Below are 16,364 nucleotides of genomic sequence, written 5' to 3' on the forward strand. Positions count from 1 at the left end.
ATCAGATACATTTTAGTCAAATTGTTTGTAAACACACTGTTATAAATAGTGAATGTCACCAATGGAACACTATTAAATTAGCAATGATATGTAAACACACTGTTTTAAATAGTGAATGTCACCAATGGAACACTATTAAATTGAATATGGCATCTTCCAGACCTTTTCTTCAGAGGGAAAGAATCATTTCTAACAAACAATCCTACTTTTTACTAGTGATGTAAGAATATATTGGTACACTGCCATATTGCAGTTCATATCAGTGTAATGGTATTTAAACCCTGTTCATTAGTTAGACTGGTTGTGGGACTATATTCATTTACTGATGGTATTAATTTGTATATGTATTATGAATGAAGACTTGCAACTTGAAAAGCATTGTCATGTTGTCAGTTATTATTGAAAGTGAATCAGTATCACTTGGCTTTCTTTTTGCAGGTCTCAATTTGCATGGCCCAGTGTGAATCAGTCATACTGGTAAAAGCACAAGCTTAAACCACTTTTTGATCTGAATGCACATGAGACTGACTTTAGTGGACTCACTTAACTTCATCAAGAGTTGTGATTTGTGGCATACTTCACCACATTCTTAATATTTCTGACACTGTGGTGAAGTGGAATAGGCAGGTTTAAAGGTCAGTATTGATAAAAATTGAAATTAATCCACAAGGCAGGACATGATATTTTATATGAAATGATATATTGTACAGTATATACTCATGTATAAGCGCATTCACTTATAAGCCGACCCACCAAACTGAATAAGAATAAACACTGAAAAGTACATGACCCACATATAAGCTGACCCACAAATCTGAGATGATATCAAAAGATGCATGCGGCAAGTTCCAAATGCATTTATTTAGACAAATTTATATTAGCAAAATATTATGCATATACCTCTCTTGGGCTTAGCATGTGTGATTATTACATAGAAATATAAGTTCATAAATTTGTTTAAAAGTCAATAAATTTATTTAATTTTCTAATTTCTTATTGTTTCTAATTCAGATTTGTGGTGGTTGTTCTAGGGTTTAATGCCATTTTTCAGCAAACGATAGGCTATACATGGCAGCCAGTATTAATGGTGGAGGAAAAACCTGGGCAAACCGCATAAAGACCCACTGACCCACGAGAAGCTACTGGCAAGCTTTCTCACATACCCACAATTGCCGAATGTGAGACTTGAACCCATGCAAACAGAGGCAAGAAGGCTGTGATCCAATACAGAGAGTGCTTTAGACCACTCGGCCACTCTGGGCCCCTCAGGTTTGTGTATAACTTGATTGGACAATGGCAAGAATTGAGCATTCATGGGTTGCCATAGCAATACCTCTCCCCTTTGACTTGAGTTAATGATTGTTTGTTTATGCATTGTTTCATTAGACTTTTTATGCAATGCACCAGTAATTATGTTTTTATTTTACCTTGAAATTGTAAATACCTAACTCATTAAAATGTGATTGTGGTATGATAGCAATGAACAACAATCAGGTTTTATTCAGGGCTGGCATTTAGGCTAGTGAGTGTATTTACATAATGGCACCACCACACGTACATTGTAGGTTTCTACATGTGCTGAATGAAGTACATTCTGCTGAATGAAGCAGATCCCTTGGATTAGAATCACAGGCACCACTGCACTAAACTTTTATGATATCTCCAAAATACAATAATGAAATTTCAGAAATAATGCTTCTACCTTAAAAACTGAGTTGTACTTTGCTTTTGATGTAAGTGACCTCACTCCCCATTTTACAAAACTACGGTAATCATTCTAATATTATATAGTGAAAGGCAATTATGCATCAAAGTACCAGTATAGTTGCCAGTCAAAATTCCCTCTTAACCCAAGCCATTTTCAGGGTTTTAAAGATTAACTGGCCTCTGTTACTGTGGGAAACAAAAGACAAATCTGCCAATCATAAACAAAGAGATGCTAAAACATCTAGCTTTCCATTGTGTGGAGAATTATAATTTTGTTTAGACAAAACTCGAAGTAAAATAGATTGCTGATGATCTCAGTTGATCTGTGTTCAGAATTTTAGCCTTTACTTTACCATTCTTTCATGAACATGTAACAGTTATGCTGGTTATGTGCCCTATACAAATAAACTCGTGTACCTTTTCTTGAAGATTGCCTCAAATTGTTAGATTGATTATATCATTGAAGAAGTAGTGTGTGGGTGTTTCAGGGTCATTGTAAATGAAACAGCTACGTACATATAATTAATATTATCTGGAAGAATTCAATTTTGTCAAACAATGAATTAAACAAAATCTGCATCTGATATGTTTGGGAATAAACAAGGATTTAAGTGACACTAATCATGATTTGCACTGTGTAAGTATTGTGCAGTAAAGTACATCCTGGTCAGCCAGGCTAACTTGAACTGGTCTGTGAATTATGAAGTCTTTACTTACCTTTATTTAATTTCATGTAGGAGAAATCAGAAAATAAGTACATGCAAACTAATAACACAATCAAACATAGTAGTTTATAACAGTTTAATTAAGTGTTGGGACACTCAAAATGTATTTTTTTGTTCACATACGTATAAGTCTTAGGACATGGAAAAAATTATTTTTTTGTGTCCCAAGATTGACAGTCATTTCAGTAGTCAACAAAAAGAACTTAAATAGTTTCAAGTTTAGACCTTGGCGTGGATAAGCCGACACCCGCCTTTTTCCAGGCCTTTATTTTTTCTAAATTCTTCAGCTTATACTCGAGTATATACGGTAGTTAATTTTAGAAACTTGAAAAAATACATCAGAATTTCACGAAATGTGTGAGATAGAAGTATTATTAAGTGAACTGCATGAAGAAACTGTATGATGATGTACCACCTGAGAAAATCTTGGTTTGCAGTTCATATAGCAAATTTTAACAAAATTTACATGTTTCATTTTGCAGAATTTTAACACTGTATGTTTTATATCTTAAGGTTTTGTTTTTCATCTATACTTTTTATGATCAATTTTGAATTTTTTCAATTTTATCTCACTGTTGTGCTGAGTTTGATCTAAAATGTTGCCCACTTACCTAAGCTAGCTACCTACCTATCCATCCATACAGCATTGTGAGAGACTGAAATTTAGTAGCTCTAAAATATGAAGTAAAACACAAAAGTTTTTATCAAAAAATAAATATGAATCCTGGGGAATGTTTCATTCTGAGAAAGTAACTCATCTGCACCTTTAGATAATGAGTTTTAAAGGTACACAGAGGTGGAGTTAGAGAAGGATGACCACTCATTAGGGACAGAATGATAAACTGTTCGGATTTTGTTATAGACCCGATGGTCTTGGGGTGGAGGGAAGTTTCATAGGGACATGTCCCACCAGATGTGCCACTGTGATATGACATGCACGGTATATTTTGACAACAGCAATTTCTACCATTCAGTATATGTGGGAGCATATTCTAATTTATTGATGTTTCATCTTCTTTAGGTAAAGGACCTGTTTATGTCTGTTAAGTAACATCCACTGGAGAAAATGGCAGCAAGTTCTCCTGGTCAGGATGTTAAAGATCCAGGCTACAGAAATTGGCTGAAGGTGGGAATGGCCCTCTGTTACATGAAGAGAGGTCTCCACTCCTTTGTCAGAAATGAGGTCAACCTGATGCACAAGTACCTGATAAATACAATATATAGTGGTACAACTGTTCAACACACTCAATGCACAAGCTGTAAGGCTAGTGATATTAAACAACATAAACGCACAAAAGCCTGGGGATTCTATATGGTCCCTTGCCCAGCACTTTGTCATGATTGGTTGACAGAGTTGCTTAATCTATTTGTTAATCCCCGTTCAGATAGAATCTTCTGGAGCAACTGTGATGTGACCTCCTGGGCCTACAATGCTTGGGAGTGTGCTAAAGCCTTTATGCCCAGGGGCCAGAAACCAACCAACACAGACCCCAGTGAGAGTGATGCCCAGGCACTGCTAACGCTGATGGCAAATTGTAAACACTTTCATAGATTTTTCTCAACTGCAGGAATTCCACAGACACACAAGGTAAGTTTTGAAATTTGAAAATTTGTGTCTAACTAGCTTAATAACACATTGTTATTTAAGCTGTCCAGTTAAATCCAGCAGCCATCTTGCTTATCAAATTAAAAAATCTGAGATCTGAATTAGATGTCAGTGATGTGTAAAGGCAAACAACTTAAACCACTTGGTCACATGAGGCCCAGTAGAAAATTTGCTAAATGTAAATTAAGGGTTGGCACTTATTTTGTGAGAAGTCAAATTACATTTGAAAGAATATGCATTGGTGATATCAGACTTGTATATATAAGAAAACTCTGGTACACATTGCATTTAACATTTTTGAAAGATTATTATCAAGTATTTTATGGTGTGTTGCATGATATTTGTCAAAATATCCACATAAAGTACATGGCAGAGATTTCACATATTTCATCCAAGATGAGGAATTTGTTACGTATGATAACTTTTGAAATGGAAATTACCATCCCTGGGTATTAGTGGAGATGTTTCATTCCATACAACTGTTGGGTAGCAAAGATGTCATGATGCTGCCAGAACCTGTTGAATGAATTCAGATTGCCAGTATCCGCCATTTTGACTTGGGCTTACAACCATACAAGTAGTACCTGACCTATTGATGCATTTCAGGTTTTAGGATACTTTCTCTCTTTTGTTGGATGCACAATTTTACACACAGTTTGTTTAGTGTTGCTGATATATACATGTTGAAATGTCTGTTCAGTGTGTAACTTGACTATTTTCAGTTTCTTTTTACAGTAAGCATCTTTTTCTTGAAGTAGATCTCATCATGTTTTTATTCATAGTCTGCCTGATATATAAGCATGTAGAAATTGTTGTGATAGAAACTAATAGTATATTGACCAGCATGATTTAAAAAAAAATGTTAGTCCAGTAAACAAAAATGAATGTCTCTTCCATGGGTCAACAGTAGCTTGACTATTTTCAATTTCTTTTTACAGTAAGCATCTTTTTTTTTCAAAGGAGATCTTATAATTTTCATTCGTTAGTATTATTATATGGTCACCATAATGACTAGTGTGTTGTATGATTTTGTCCATCCATCTTCTTGTCTGTTCCCAATTTTGTTTATACAGAATAGTTCTATTAGTCCAAGATGTACAGTTACCAATTTTTCTGGATGGTTTGTACTTATGGTGGGTGTGTGTGTGATTTGGATTTTTAAGGTAGCTTTAACAATTTTTCAGCCATATTTGCTATGATGACAGCAGTGTGGCAGTTTATGTCTAGCACTGGAGCATCATGCCGTAGACATGTTGCATGATGTCCCACCCAGTCACATCCTGACACCAGGCCGACCATTCCTAACACTAACCTTTTAATGCTGAGTGCCTTATGAGGTGTGAGGCAGCTGTTAGTACCATTCTTAGAAGTCTTTGGTCTGATCCAGGCAGAGTTTGAACCCGTGACCTCCTGCATCTGAGGTGGATGCTCTGACCAGTAGGCCACCAGAGTGGTCTTAATCATTGTAGAAAGAAACCAATTCATTTTGGGGTCCAAATATCAAAGGTCAAAGTTGCTGTGAGTGAAAGAAACATTAACTCTAGTTGTTCCATCATCTACAATGAATATATTGTCTGGGTGTCTTGCACCTGGGTAAGAATGAGACCTATAAATTTTGGATTCAGAGGCTTGAAGGCCAAGGTCACTGAAATTAAAAGAGAAAAAATGTCTTTGGCACAATAACTGAAGATTTCTACTTGGTATAGTTAAAATAATTTGTGTATAGCATGCAGTTGGGGTCTGGAAAAAGACTAACAGTTTGGGGTCAGAGATCAAGGTCATTGATTGAGATAAATTTGGTGAAAAAAAAATGGTTTCCACACAACATTAGTTCTTTTTCATATACCTTGTACCAAACATTGCTGATGGTCTGCACTTTGGTTAAGGAAGATTGAACTGACTTCCTGTATGAAAAAAAAAAATAGTTTCTTCATACAAAATTTAGTTATATATAATACCCTCACCAAAGTTTCTGGATGCCTTGCATATAATTGGTGAGAAAGAAGCATATTAATTTATAAAAGGTAAACATCACAGTGACTGAAGCAAGAAAAGTTCCTTTTGATAATAATTTAGTGCTACATCATGTACCTTTACATAAAATGTGGTGGGCTCATACCAAAGGGATGGGGGAGGTCTATCAATTTAGGTCAGATTATTGAATGTTGAGGTCATTGTGATACAAAGTAAAATATGTTTTGCATAATTATTTTTGTTCTAGAGTAAGTTCCTTGACCTTTTGGGCCTTTTCTGCTCTTATGGTAATAAATAAAACCTACATATTCAGAGGTAATGGTCATGCAAAGTCAATAAAAAAAATAATAGTTTCTGCACATTAAATTTAATTCAAAACCACATATCTTGTCCAAAGGTCAAGGCCATTGAGATCCATTGGTCAATAATCTGCATCTAGTACCTGCTTAGGGAGAATCAAATATGTAGTAAGGATGTACTATTTCCAATACACAAGTTTTTATTCATTTTTTATATCGATTACATTTATGATTGAAGGACAGTTATTTTTACAATTAGGTATCAGATGTGAGGAACACCATTATGCATGCTCCCCAGATGAAGCTGACTGATACAGAAATGAGGAAATGCATACAGGAAATCATAGATTTACTTGAAGATCCTGTCCATCTTCATTCTTTACCAGACTGTATAGCTGCTGTTTCTGACATCAAAAAGGTATGGTACCTTACTTATGGATGGAAAAAGCACTTTCATATTATTATCTCCCTTGATTACTCTTTGATTTGAAAGAGTTGGGTTTTTTCACTGTAGAGAAATTATGCATTGGTGGCACTCACCAGTTATTATGTACTTTTGAGAGAGTGATGTATGTAAGGTGAAGTTGTTTGCATTTTAAACATGTACAATGGAGAGAATAGTGGCATACCTCTATGCTACATTAATGTAATATGGACGATATTTCTTTGGATATTGTACTTTTGGAAATTGTACATGATTTAAACACTGCTAACTAAAATGAATGCTCCCTTGTGCTAAAAAAATCATCCTGAATTAAAGTACACTATCCATAGCAGCTAATAAAATAGGGAAAATGAATTTTGCCAGACTAAACAATGCCAGCTTCTGAAAGTGCAATGAATGAATTACCAAATATATAAAATGTAAAAAAAGTTATCAGCTCATTTTTATACAATTTACCTCTGAAGTTCAGGAAGTGAAAATGACCAAGTGGAGCTAGCACTTTTTTGAAAGGTGCACATCTGGAGTAAGGCCAAGCTGTATACTCTATAACCCATATTATACCCATCAATCATATACCAAAATAAAGGGAATTAAAGGTTCTTTGAATTATACCTAAGATATACAAGGTCTTTTTTAAATAGCCAGTATAACCAGTGAGGAAAGCCGGGGAAATTCTCTTTCTTTAAAATACTAACCCTATGCAAAATACGAAACTGTAGAGCGCCACCTTATGTCCCAGATTACACATTGTGAAAGAAGAAATGTATATTGCATTTAACCAGGGATTGTTCAGGTGAATCCATTGAGTAAGCAAGTGAAGTGTTTTGTACCAAAGAGTAACTTGTCTTGTACAGAAGAATTTTTATTTAGAAAATGTAAACAAACTTACAGTGAAATAAAGAAAATGTTAGTGGTGTAAGCAATGTTATATTATTTGCTGATTTCTTTGGATTACTTTTAAAAATGTATGGATTGTATGCTTTCACTTGCATTGATTTTTAGCTTATTGGATGACTTGCTGTCCATTGTCCATAGTCCTATCCATCAGAACAAGACTGTTGTCATACCTTGTCCTAAACTAGACTATTTGGATGATTGCGATGAAACTATACACAAACATTCACACTTCGGTGCTGCTTGGACTTCTAATATGGCCAACACAGTGACCATCTTGAAAGAAATGTTGTTATAACTACTCCTCATCAAATATTCATCATATAAAATGGGCATCCACTAATGACATCTTATGATGTCTATCTGGACCTAAATTATCTGATGTCCAGTATGGCCATCTCAGTGGCCATATGGAAAATCATGGTATGATGTATTATCTACTTAGCACTGAATTTTCAGTGTCTAAGCCCACATTTGTGCATGAATAGCTGCAGGTCATGAGTCTTGACAAATTTGTTGAAATCACTATCTTGTTTGACCACTGTCCTTTTCCCTCCTGTTTATATGACAAGCATCTTCTGGAGGATCTGCTGGATTTCCTGCTCTACAGGCACCTGTTTTACCTAGGCCACATTTGCCAGTGGCACAGTGACACCCTTGAGTTCAGACATTGTTATTGATATTTAATTTGTATTGTTTGTTGGCTTAAATGAGTATACGTCATGTTTATCTGTATTTTCTGACTGACCTTAGTCCAAAATCAAGTTAATAGTTTACCTAACCGGTTACATTTATTTTGTAAACAACATGATACATAGCTAATATTTCTGTATGATTATATAATAAATATTTAGATCACTATTAATTGTAAACATGTTTACTTCAGTTTGAGTTAAAGATAGTCATGATTCAGATATTAGAAAGTTCTAGATTTTTTTTCTTTCATTAAGTTGACAGATTATTTCCAGAAAAAGGTAATAGCATCCTAGGTCAAATGGACTGTTATATAAACTTGTTTACTTAAGGATTATTCATTTTTGCCTTACTATCTAAAGTGAAATCAGTCTTATTGTTCTGATCATTTTTTAAATATGGATCTATTTATTTATTGAAATTCTTATTCACTGGAATTACAAAGTGTTCAGTAATATTCTTGGACTAAAACATTTGGCTGCTTGTGGAGATTTGGCTCAGCAGCTTTCAATTAGATTGTGAGTTTTTTAATTTAATTTTTCTCTAGTTTATTACTTTTTTTATCATAAGTTTTGGAACTTCATGCATAATTTTAGACTGTAAACTGTTATTTAAAATGTATTCAGTACAAAAAAATGTTTCTTTAAAGAACATATTTCATGGTTTTTTCTCTTCCAAATTATATGAATTCTATATTCTGTTAAGATGTCTTTCAGTGACATGCAGAATCTCACAATAAATATCAGGCGTTTCACTCAGGGCTTGTATAGAATCTCATCGACTCCTGGTACAAAACCTAAGTCCTGTCATCACCATCCTCGTCACTTCTTGTAGCAGAAAATTGGGCACTTCCCAGCAATTACTAATTTCACAAATGCTATCTTCAATTTTTGGTATAGCACATGTGACAATGTCACAGTCAGAATTAGCATAATCCAAAAAATCAACATCCTTGTTACCACACCCAAGCAGGTGCAGTGTACCATGCACCATATCAAAGGAAACATCACCATCAGCTTGCTCACTAAACCCAGTCTTATCAAAACAGTTTGCACCAGATGCTGTTGAAACATCATGACATACACAAGCACTCATATTGATTACAGACATATATATATTTCATCCTCAATAATTTTGGTCAGCCTCACATATGTTTGGATGAATGTTTAAAACACAAGAGAGATGGGCTTCAAAATGTATTGCAGTGTGCTTGCATAGAATGATAGCCAAAGGACATTTTTAAATTATTTGATCAAAAGCTACAAGAATTTTTTTTTTTGTCATGCTTTAATTGCATTGAATAGTAAAACATGATTCTGAATTACTGATTTGTAAATGAAATGTAATTATGACACTTTTATTAACTTACACCTTTGTTGTTTAGAGATTACTAATTAGCTGTGATTATCACGTCTTTCTTTACCTGGTATCTTTGGTATACCTTTTTAATTTAAATGAGTGCCACTCTTTACTTGGCTCTGGCACATCCTATGATATAAACTGTTATAATCGAGCTAATTTTCTCTGACCTTTAACACAAATAAACTCAAATTAAAACTTATAACAAAGAAAGATTATAACAAAGCCTTTGTAATACATTGTAATTAGGAATTCAGCAGAAGAAATGTTTTATCCAAAAATGTAATAAACAATATTTACTGTATCCTTTTTTTATGGTTGTGTATTTATTTTGGAAAATATCATCAATTCAGTTACATGTACTTTATAGTGTACTTTTTATAATTAAGCCTTAGGTTGAATAAGAAAATGAGTATATAATAAAAAGGTTATTGCATTTCTGTGTGAAAATATGAACTAGTTTTCTCTGATGAATACAACACTCCTGCAGTATTAATCCAAAAAAATTTGTTCATATTTTCCCATAAAAATGCAGTAATCTATGCAGGTCACCATTTCCATAAGGTTGGATTGTTTTACATCATAATAATTCCTCATCTTTTATATGACCATCATAAAGCAAAATATATGTATATGCTGAATAATTCATGAAAAATAAAAACCTGGAAGAAGGGGGTGGGCTTATCCACAAGCCAAGGTCTGAGTGTGAAAGTTTTTAAGATAATTTTTTTAAACCATAAATGCCGTAAATCTTGTGACAATTTTTTTTTTACATGTCCTAAGATGTATATGTTTGTAAAAAAATACATTCTTGGTGTCCCAACACTTACTAAACTGTTTTAAACTACTATAATGTTATTATTATTGTTATTATTTTGCATGTGCATATTTTCTGATTTCTCCAACACAAAATAAAATAAAGGTAAATAAAGACTTCATATTTTGCTGGCTGGTTTGAGTTTACCTAGGAGACCAGGCTGTACTATAATGTACAGTGCTTACAAATCGTGCTTTGAGCATTACTTTAATCTTGTTTATTCCCAAACTTAGTGCTTTATTCATTGCAAATCGCATTCTTCCAGATAACACTTCCACTAGTCGGTAATCGCTGTTTCATTTATGTTGATCCACATGCTCATGAGTTACTTTTTTCAGTGATATAAGTCATGGTACAAATTGAGGTAATCTTTATGAAAAGAAACACACATTCAATTGTGCAAGGCACATAACCAGCATAAATGTGACATGTTCATGAAATAATGGTAATAGTAAAGGCTAAAATTCTGAATATGGATCAACTGAGATCATCGTCAGTATATCTTACTTTTGTGTTTTGGCCTAACAAAATTATAATTTTCCATACAGTGGAAAGCTGGATGTTTCTGCACCTGATTCGTTTAGAATTGGCAGATTTGTCTATTGTTTCCAACAGCAATAGGGGCCAGTTAATGATTAAAACCCTGAAACTGCTTTGGGTTACGAGGGAATTTTGACTGGCAACTAAACCAGAATTTTAATGTATAATACCTTTTCTATAGTAATATTAGCACAATTACATTAGTTTTGTAAAACGGAGTGTAAGGTCACATATATCAAAGCAGACTGCAACTCAGTTTTTATGGTATTAGCATAATTTGCAAAACTTATTTCTGAAACTTCATTATTGTATTTGGGAGATCTCATTAAATGTAGAGCACTGGTACCCATGATATAAATCCAATGATGTACTTCATTTAGCGCATGTAAAAACCTACAATGTACATGCAATGGTGCCATTATGTACATATGCTCACTAGCTTATTGCGAGCATTTAATCAAACCATATTATTGTTTGTTATTGTCATACTGGGATCACATTTTAATGCATTTGGTATTTACAATTTCAGGGTAAAATAAAAATGAAATTACTGGTGGACTGATATAAAAAGTCTAATGCAATAATGCAAGAACAAACAATAATCGAGACAAACGAGAGCTAGTGTTGCTTTAACCCATGCTCAATTCTTGTCCTTGTCTCATTAAGTTATACACAAATCTGAATTAGGTAGAAACAATAAGAAAACATAAAATAAATACATTTCTTTACTTTTCAATTTTTTTTATACCATTGCTATGTAATTTTCATGCCAGCCCCAAGAAGGGTATTTATGTAATTTTTGCTATTATAAGCTTGGCAAAATAAATGCATTTAGAACTTACCGCATGTATCTTTTAATATCATCTCATACTTGTGGTTCAGCTTATATGCGGGTCATGCATTTTTTATTGTTTATATTTATTCACTTTGGGGGGGAGGTCAGTTTATACGCAAATGAGCTTATATGTGAGTATATATTGCATGTCGTGATATTGTCCATTTCTGCTTCAATTTTTTTCTGCACAGTAGCTCTAGTTTGTCCAGCTACAGTTATCAAACTCCATAGATGTCTTGCACTCTGGGCAATGAAGAAGACTATCAATTATTGGGGGAAATATCCCAAGGTCAAAGTCACTGTCAGAAAGACAAAAAAGGGCTGAATACAATAACTAAACATCTCTACCATCTATATGTACCATTATTGTGAATGGCTTGCACATAGGTAAGATAAAGATTGTTGATTTTGGAGTCCAAATGTCAAAGGTCAAAGGTCACTGTGGCTGAAAGAAGAAGATGGTTTCTGTGCAATAATTTGAATTCTCCAAACTCTGTGGTTACCAAACTTTGCTGACAGCTTTCACTTGAGGTACAAAATAACTTTTGAGTTCAGGTCAAAGGCCAGGTCCCTGTGACTTAAAGGAGAAAATGGTTTCCACACAACTAGAATTCTATGCTATCAACAGTTACATGTATCATACTTTGTAGATAGACACTATTGATTTTGGGGCCAAGAAATCCAAGATAAAAGGTCCTTAAACTGAAAGAATATCTTAGGTTTACTGGGTACTATTATTTCATCTATGTTTGTGGCTGTGTTTCTTCAGTCATCAATAAATATACCATACTGATACAAAACATTTTTCCTTGATAAATTATAGATACGTGATGCCTCAGTAGATGTTTTTCTTGATTTGGAATCGGATATAAAAGCTCTGAGGAAACTTCATGAAGAAGCCATAGAGAACTTACAGAATGACTTACAGGAACTTCATCAAGACATGGACTCAAATAAGTCCGACTTGAGGGGTCTTCACCAAGAAATGGACTCTCAGAAGTCAGACTTAAAGGGACTTCATCAAGATATGGACCTGCAGAAGTCAGAGGTACAGGGACTTCATCAAGATATGGACCTGCAGAAGTCAGAGTTCAAGGAATTTCAACAAGATATGGACCTGCAGAAGTCAGACTTACAGGGACTTCATCAAGATATGGACCTGCAGAAGTCAGAGGTACAGGGACTTCATCAAGATATGGACCTGCAGAAGTCAGAGTTCCAGGAATTTCAACAAGATATGGACCTGCAGAAGTCAGAGTTACATGGACTTCGTCAAGAAATGTCAGAAGTGAAGGGTATTCATCAAGATGTGTACTCACAAAAGTTAGACTTGGAGGTTATTCACAAAGATATTGACTCCCAAAATATTAGGATTGGTCTTTCAGAGGGACAGATTAGATTAGGCAAAAGAAAATGTGACATAAGACATAGACAGTTGGATTCAAAAGTGAGAAAACTCTCTAAGCAAATTGTGGTCTCTCAAGGTAAGAAAAAACCAGATAAATATACACATTGTTTTTTACCTGCATCACAACTTTGCTCATCTCTTGCATTTGGGGCATGATATCTTCAACTGGTCCCATCCATGTGTCCTTCCATATGTCTGTACATATGTATATTATATTTATAACCAGGGATACATATTAGAAGATTGCTCATGCTCAATTTAAAACATTATAGAAATGTTTTTTATTTCAATGTAGATAGCTTCATTAGATTTTCATGCAATTATATTGATTTTTCTGCTTTCATACATTTTAAAATTTTTGTACTTAGGCATGCTCCATAAGGACCTTGCTAATACAAATGGGGAAAACTAACATAATGTCAACAATTAGCATTAAACATTTTTATGTTTTTGAAGATAAATTAATTAGATTTTCATGCCACTAAATTAATTTATTTTCCTATTTCTATAAATACATTGGAACTTTATAGTTCCTTCTTTTTATAATATGAATTTTGTTGTCATGATCTTGAAAAAAGGATCATATAGAAACAAGCTTTTATGAAAATGTTGATGAGCTGATTAGGCTTGTATACAACTAAAGCAGTTATCCATTTTTTAAACAAATTCTGAACATTTTGGACCTTGACATCTTGAACATATTTGAGTAGTGGAGCCAGACATATTATCTCAACATAGTTCTGTTTTTATTTTAATTTTATGCAAATGACAATGGTCTGCTTATGATTAACTTCAGGGTCTTAATGACCTAATTTTAATGAGTGTCTTATATTAAGACCTTTAAAATTTTAACAAATATTATAGATGTTTGATGAAATGTGGCTGTTATTAACAATATTTACCATTTATTTGCCAAAACTATTTGGCAACTTTTAATCTGATGTAAAACATTGCATATTAGTCAACAAAGATTTATTATCATAAAACAGCATACATTAACAGTACTGTAAAAGCAAAGTAACAGCTTGGTACATGGGAGGTAACTCCTGATTCATTGGATTTCCTACAAAATTAGTTTTTTAAATTTTAGGCCTTGACTGCTCCAATTTATTAAGGATGCATACCAGTAGTGCTCTCATTCAAAAAATTTCAATTTCAAACATACTTGAATTTGAATGAGTGAGGTTCAAAATAAAATGTATATACTTTGTTAAATGTAAAGATATAATGTAGTTTGGTGATCATGTTGTAGCTTTGCTTATTTGTTGATAATTGTAATCTTCAAAGTGGCAAACAATCTTTTTGTTTTAAATTGCAGGTGAAAAGACAAATATTGAATGTGAGCTATTGGTTGTTATGTAGATTTATCAGTGATCTTGACACCATGCCTGTAGAAACTGTTGTTCCTCTTTTCATTGCTCTATTTTAAGGTTTCTTTAAAAGAAGATCTATGTCTGAAAAAAGGGTATGACGTTCACCTATCAGACAACATTATAAATAACTGAAGATCTCAAATCTCTAGCTATATGTGCAAAAGAGGCAAGGATCTGTTCAAGTTAGTTTTGGAAAATGCAAACAACCAATAAGTACAATTGCATAAAAAATAATTTTATGAACTATTTGTACATTGGTTTTTTTCTGTATATGATTAAAACATTTAATCTCTTTTCAACTCAGCCTTGGAAATTTCAGCTTTGAATCAGGAACTCACTTGACAAGTCCAGATTGCATTAAAATAAGCAAAATTCTGTTACTGCCGCTAGACTACCCACCAGCTTATTGATACCTGGTGAGTTACATGTACTGCTATAACACCACCAGGCAACTTACTGATACCTGGTGAGTTACATGTACTGCAATAACACCACCTGGCAGCTTGCTGATACCCGGTGAGTTACATGTACTGCGATAACACCACCTGGCAGCTTACTGATACCTGGTGAGTTATATGTACTGTGATAACACCACCTGGCAGCTTACTAATACCTGGTGAGTTACATGTACTGCAATAACACCACCTGGCAGCTTGCTGATACCCGGTGAGTTACATGTACTGCGATAACACCACCTGGCAGCTTACTGATACCTGGTGAGTTATATGTACTGTGATAACACCACCTGGCAGCTTACTGATACCTGGTGAATCATCATGTACTGTGATAACACCACCTGGCAGCTTACTGATACCTGGTGAGTTACATGTATGGCGATATCAACACCTGGCAGTGTACTGATACCTTTTTGTGGCATGTACATGATGCAAATAACGCTAATTGATAGTAGAATGTCACATTAACATCTTTGTCTCTATAGAAACTGTACAGTATACATAGCACATGACACACTTGATATAACTTTAGAGAAATGGCTTTTTATAAAAGCAATCTTTATTGGGATGTTTGGGTGCAGTTTCTGAAAATAGAGAAATGCTATTAATGTATCATCTCCTAATGTTATTAAAAATGTAAATAAATTGGAGAGAGAGAGAGAGAATTCAGATTGCTTCAATTTATTGAAAAGAAAAATCTTTAAAATGTTCCAAAATTTTGACCAAGTATTTGTTTAAATTTTCCTTTTATCAGAATTTTGTCTTGGAAAAGATTATTTAATACCAATCTGCAATACAATTTGATTGCCATAAATAGAGAAACCTAAGGTTTCAATGCCTTGATCAACTTCACTCAAATTTGATAGGGTATTAGTTCCTTCTAACTCATTCCACAACCAACATTGATTACATTTGATATTTTAGTGCAATGTAGAATGTAGGTGAGCAACATCAGGTCAACTTGGGCCTCATGATAAATTATGCTGTCATGTGCATTATAGCATGGCATAAATTTGTGTGCATGTGTGTGTGTGTGTGTGTATGTGCTGTTGTTGTTGTTGTTGTGGGGTTTAACGTCATTTTTCAGCACACGATAAGCTATACATGGCAGCCAGTATTAATGGTGGAGGAAGAAACTGGGAAAACCCCGGAAAGAACCACTGACCCACGAGAAGCTACTGGCAAGCTTTCTCACATACCCACATTGGCTGAATCCGAGACTCAAACCATCGCA

General features: G+C 34.1%; 1 protein-coding gene across 1 annotated transcript in view; it reads left to right on the plus strand.

The window, feature by feature from the left end:
• Window positions 1-3,459: 3,459 nt before the first annotated feature.
• LOC149770901 (uncharacterized) overlaps window positions 3,460-16,364 on the plus strand; it is a 40,218-nt gene continuing 27,313 nt past the window's right edge. The window contains exons 1-3 of the mRNA XM_089948998.1: window positions 3,460-4,020; window positions 6,571-6,729; window positions 12,718-13,378. Coding sequence (XP_089805124.1) covers window positions 3,499-4,020; window positions 6,571-6,729; window positions 12,718-13,378 — 1,342 coding nt within the window. The 5' untranslated portion in view covers window positions 3,460-3,498. The remainder of the gene's footprint in view (window positions 4,021-6,570; window positions 6,730-12,717; window positions 13,379-16,364) is intronic.

The sequence above is a fragment of the Sinohyriopsis cumingii genome, unplaced genomic scaffold (genome assembly GCF_028554795.1).
Source record: "Sinohyriopsis cumingii isolate HCF-2022 unplaced genomic scaffold, ASM2855479v2 utg002228l, whole genome shotgun sequence".
NCBI classification, from domain to species: Eukaryota; Metazoa; Mollusca; class Bivalvia; order Unionida; family Unionidae; genus Sinohyriopsis; species Sinohyriopsis cumingii.